General features: G+C 41.5%; 1 protein-coding gene across 1 annotated transcript; it reads right to left on the bottom strand.

The window, feature by feature from the left end:
- Nucleotides 1-1318: 1318 nt before the first annotated feature.
- On the bottom strand, nucleotides 1319-5064 carry HOATZ (HOATZ cilia and flagella associated protein). The gene is made up of 4 exons (XM_052653022.1): nucleotides 4839-5064; nucleotides 4329-4367; nucleotides 3454-3524; nucleotides 1319-1390 (listed from the first exon to the last, which is right to left on the bottom strand). Exons 1-4 carry the CDS (start codon nucleotides 5062-5064, stop codon nucleotides 1319-1321), a joined length of 408 nt encoding a protein of 135 aa, XP_052508982.1.
- Between the last annotated feature and the right edge of the window lie 395 nt (nucleotides 5065-5459).

Below are 5459 nucleotides of genomic sequence, written 5' to 3'. Positions count from 1 at the left end.
TTCATATCTTATACCAGCTGGATGAGGGGGATATTTTTATCACTGCTGCTTCTCTGTCTGAGGAAGCTGAGCCTTACAGGGGTTAAGTAGGCTTCTCAAGGTCATTGAGACAGTAAGTGGCAGAGTCAGACTTCCAAACCCAGCTGGTCTCCGAAGTCCACTACACTATGGTGCCTGGAATCTAGCAGGAGAGACAGAAACATCCACATGCAGCTATAACACAGATCATGACTTGCTTCGGGAGCACAGAGAAGGGAGCTATTCATTCTGTAGTGTCCAAGTCACCTCTGGGAAGGCTTCAGAGAGAAGTTGTGTTTGAGTTGAAACTTGAAGGTAAATGTGGGACAGCATTTTAGGAAGACACACAAAAGTGCACCGCAGGTTGAAGAAACAGTGTACAGTACCACAGGGCTGGAAACACTGTTTCTCGTACTTGTATTCATACCACAGTTTTGAATTTTAGAGTCTTCAGCAGCACACTTGAACAATACCGTGGCCATCAATGAGTACAATAAAATGAGACTCACAGGCTTTGGAATTAGGATACAGGCTTTGAATTTAGACTCAGCCACTTTCCAGTTGTGGGAACTTTGGAAGATCATTGAAGCCTCGTTTGATTAAATGGGAACAATCATGAGGTTATTTTAAGGAGAGTATGAGTTGATGCATATACAGTGCTTAGCTTAGTATACATACCACACGGTACGCACTCACTAAATTGGGTGTTATGAGTACTAGATCACAATGGTATCTGAGGACATCTATTGTTGTTGTTCAGTTGCCAAGTCGTGTCCAGCTCCTCACGACCCCGTGGACTGCAGCATGCCAGGCCTCCTTGTCCCTCCCCATCTCCTGAAGTTTGTCCAAGTTCACGTCCATTGGCCTCCCCAGTGGCTCAGATGGTAAAGAGGATATCTATAAGAGCATTCAATTATTACATGATTCTCTTAATTGTATCGCACCATGCTGACTCAGATCTCCTATATCCTCACAGGGCAGTTTCAGTAATATTCTGTTTCTGTCCTGCTGGTTTGCTGCTTGGTTAGGCCTCTTTTATTCTCAAAAGATAGAGTCTTGTTTATACTGCCTTGCAGAACCTATTTGACTTAATGTACAATTTGGCAGATATCACAGGATAATGTGTGTGTTTAGGTTTAGCAAAAGTATATTAATATTTACCCATTTACCATCGCAGCACATATGGCAAAGGGTACACAGTGTGCCCTAGCCTAGTGGCTGAGCACCAGCTGGACAGAGGATGCTGCTTTTGGGGTAGAGGGTGGTGAATAGGGGAAGGAAGGAGAGTGGTAGAAGACAGTTAGGTCACGGTCAGACTGGGAAAGAACTTGAATACCACGCTGGAGAGTTTGGTCTCCATCCTGCAGAAAAGCTAGGGAGAAAAATGAAACCAGATATATAGATTGAAATATATCATTCCCATCCCCACTCCTGCAATTTCTATGTTGAAACCCTAACCCTCAGTGTAACTCTATTTGGAAACAGATCTTTTAGAAAGGTGGTTCAAGTTAAATGAGGTCATAATGGTGGGGTCCTAATATAATAGGACTGATGTCCTCATAGGATGATGAAGAGACACCAGAGCTCCTGCTACCATTTGAGGATGCCCCGAGAAAGTGACCATCTATTGCAGAAGCCTGGGAATGAGGCCTCATCAGAAACCAACTCTGGAGGCACCCTGATCTCAGGCTTCCAGCCTCCACAACTGCGAGAAAATAAAATTCTGTTATTTAAGCCACCTGTTCTGTGGCATTTTGTTATGGCAACCCTAGCAGACAAATACGGTAAGAAAGCAGCATATCAGGACTTGGGTATTAGGAAGATAACTAGTTTAGCATGGAGGATATTACTTGATTGGTCAAGTCTATACATTCTTTGAAACGCAGTTCTTTTGGGAAGAGTTCTTGAATCCTTAAGCTTGACTTTGATGTCCTTCAATGTGTTCCCATAGTTCTACGTGTGTATCTCTACCATAATAATGTATTATGTGCATATATCTATCATCATAATGCATTATTTAATTGGCACTCTCCACCACCAGATTATAAACTCCTTGAAGTCAGGGAATACATCTTTATATTCCCGGCATCTATGATAGTACTTGGCATGTGACAGGTTCTCAGTAGATATCTGGGTATTAATTAATTAATAATAGAAGAACCTGATGCAAGGAAATCAGTTCTAAGACTACTAATATAATAGTCCATTAACATGAAATTCACTTGTAACTCCTCAAATTGTCTTAAATTGTTTGACAAAAAATGATAAAAATTGGAAGTAGTTTGTCTTTAATCTTTTATTTCTAATCTCTTCCAAAAATGAAATTAAAATGTGCTGAAGAAGTAGAATTTTAGTGATTTTTGCCTCACTGAAAATTAAGTTCTCTTCCCCCTCATTAAGTCCTGGTATAAATATACAGTATATAGTATCCCCAGGAGAGAAGAAGATGCTGACTATTTCTAATCACTTAATTTGTTTGGAGGAATCACCAAGAGTCCACAAAGGGAACTAATGTGATCAGCAAACTCAAATGATTGTTCTGTAATTTATGTAGAATTCCCAATAAGTCTTTTGGAGTTTGCCAATAGATCCAGTGATTAAAGACATTAGGTCAGACAAATCCTCTATCTTTGCTTTTATAGTACAGAAACAGTTACAGGAATGGAATCTTCCCATTAACCAAACAAAATGTTTCTATAAATCACTGTACTAATTATTGAGTTAAAGTCTGCGCCTGCAACAAGAAAAGCAGACAAGGGAGGTTGCCAAGAAGAGACATGTTCAGTTGATTTGACAACACCAATGTGTTGAATTGTGGCCTTTAATCAAAATGGTTCTAGATGACAGACTCATTCCTCTGATCATTTAATTTTGACCTATTAAGACAGTTGGTTCATCAAAGAGTCAGACACGACTGAGTGACACAGCACAGCACAGCAAGACAGTCAATTCTCTTCACTTTTTCCTGTTCTTACACTATTTCTCTTCTTACAACTTTGAGTATGATTTAGGGCCTTATTGGATGGAAAGTGTGTGAATCCATTTTCCCCCACTTCCCTCTGTTTTCATTGTTCTTATACATCCTTGGGCTTTTGCAGAGACTGAGAACTGCCAAAGTTTAATAGAATTTCTTAATCTTCAATTAAAGTTCTAATAAAGGTTCTTCAACACCCACACCGATATACCAGAAGCAGGAAATTTCTATATATGTATATTAAAAAAAAGAATAGTGGGATGACTTGGAAAATAATGGAGAAGGGCATGGCAACACACTCCAGTATTCTTGCCTGGAGAACTCCATGAACAGAGGAGCCTGGCGGGCTATAGTCCATGGGGTTGAAAAGAGTCAGACACGACTGAGCGACTAAAACACACACAGAAAATAATAATGAAATTTTAAGGAAAATCAAATAACTTTCTGAAATATTGGCCTACCTTTTGGAGATACTTTTTTTTCTCCTCGGATTCCTGAATCTTTAGGGTTTCAGCAGTGACATCTCTACTCTCTAAAGAAAACAGTCAAATTCAATATGAAATAATTTTATCATGATTTTATAATAACGTTGATAAAAATTAAAGGTTAAAAGGTAATACATAGAGTAGGAAGGTAACATAAATATGTACTGTCTTGAAACTTTATGAACCAAATTCATAAATAACTGGAGACTGAATTAATTAGCTCTGACTGCAAGGAACCTTTAATCTCTTTAGAAGAGGAGTAGCCTGAATCTGCTGCTGCTGCTGCTGCTGCTGCTGCTGCTAAGTTGCTTCAGTTGTGTCCGACTCTGTGTGACCCCATAGATGGCAGCCCACCAGGTTCCCCATCCCTGGGATTCTCCAGGCAAGAATACTGGAGTGGGTTGCCATTTCCTTCTCCAATGCATAAAAGTGAAAAGTCAAAGTGAAGTTGCTCAGTTGTGTCCGACTCTTAGCGACCCCATGGACTGCAGCCTACCAGGCTCCTCTGTCCATGGGATTTTCCAGGCAAGAGTACTGGAGTGGGGTGCCATTGCCTCCTCCAAGCCTGAGTCTAGAGATAAGAAAAGGTCTCTAAACAGAACAAACTTGTAGTATCAGATATTACAATTCCTATTCAAAGGGTTACCGGAATTTAGGCATTTTCCTCTGGATAAATGAATTGGTCCCTGAGGCAGGGTCCTGGTATGCTTTCAGAAAGTTATGCCAAAGTATGAAGTTGTATCCTTATACTTATTATCTATATTTTTTTAATTTTTAAAAAAATTCTTAGATTTTTTTTTTAAAAGAATCTAGGAATCAGGATTTTGAAAGGCATAAAACTTTGTACTTACTGCTTTCCTCAAGGGAAAAGGGCTGGAAATAAGTTTTCTCTAAAAAATACAAAAGGGAAGTAAAGAGATAACTGGAAAAACCATAGCATTAAAGGTATTTAAGTTTTCTATACCTATAAAAATTGCAGTTTCCCCATTTTAGGCCTTACAGGTCAGGGAACTTGTTTCCTAATATTGACTCTGCCTTCAAACTTCTCGAGGGTTTTCATGTTTGAACTCAATTATGTAAACGACTGTCTTCCATATCCTTTCACCCAACATTTGCCCAGACTATTCTACACTGTTTAGACAAATAGATGTCATAACCCAGGGGATATTTTCAGATGTGCTTTTAGATATAACAAAGACACCACTGATCATTTTGGGGTGGAAAAATTGCAGAGATGATTTTAAAATTGTTTGTATAGAGGTTTAGATATTTGAATGAAAGACTCTTTAGAACTAGGTTCAGCAGTTTCTCCTGGGCGGGGCTCTAGTATCTTCCCCGTGGGTTACAGAGGAGCTACTCACCCTGTGCACTGCTCTTGGAAGGCCTCGCCACCGGCAGACGCTGGCTGCTACCTCTGGAGAGCACCAGCTGAGATTCGTTGTGGGGGTACATTGACGCCCCGATCCAGAACTGCTTGGCTAAGTTGGCATCGCGATCCGAAGAGCCGGTGAACACTAGCAATCCTTGGGGAAAAGCTTCACAGGACCCCTCTGGGCTGCTAAGACTGCCGCTGGGCCTCGTTTCCATGGCAACTGAGGACGCTTCTCCAAGCTCCTTTGCAGGTCTCTCAGCCCCGCCCCGCCCTCACCCCGGAAACCCGCCAAGTTGGCAACCGCCAAGGCCGGAAGCCCTTGGTTTGCTCGGTAGATGTTGGGGTCTGGCGCGTGCTTGTGGGTCACCTGAATCCCATTTCTGCAGTGATCACAGGCTTCGGGACCTGTCCAAGCCTTGGGGTCCGAATAGGAGAGTCAAAGCATCCACTTTGGGGCGTCTTGTCCTGTTGGAATCAGTGGGGGAGCACTTCAGCTTTTTCATCCTCAGCCTCCTTCCCCCACCCTCCTTCCTCGTATCCCCGCCAGACCAGCTTCCTTTCCCCCAAACTATGTAAATAAAGCTTTCAGTTCCTTAGTTCCACTGCCCCA

The sequence above is a fragment of the Budorcas taxicolor genome, chromosome 15, assembly GCF_023091745.1.
Source record: "Budorcas taxicolor isolate Tak-1 chromosome 15, Takin1.1, whole genome shotgun sequence".
In the NCBI taxonomy this organism is placed as follows: Eukaryota; Metazoa; Chordata; class Mammalia; order Artiodactyla; family Bovidae; genus Budorcas; species Budorcas taxicolor.
Note: the sequence above shows the minus strand (reverse complement) of the source record. Positions and strands in the feature narration are given on the sequence as shown.

What these genes read in the sequence shown, in the direction of transcription:
- HOATZ (XM_052653022.1), bottom strand. Translation starts at nt 5,064, where the DNA reads ATGGAAACGAGGCCCAGCGGCAGTCTTAGCAGCCCAGAGGGGTCCTGT. An exon ending in TTCCAAGAGCAGTGCACAGG is followed by an intron (nt 4,368 to 4,838) that starts GTGAGTAGCTCC and finishes TGTATTTTTTAG; the next exon opens with AGAAAACTTATTTCCAGCCC. An exon ending in CTTTTCCCTTGAGGAAAGCA is followed by an intron (nt 3,525 to 4,328) that starts GTAAGTACAAAG and finishes TGTTTTCTTTAG; the next exon opens with AGAGTAGAGATGTCACTGCT.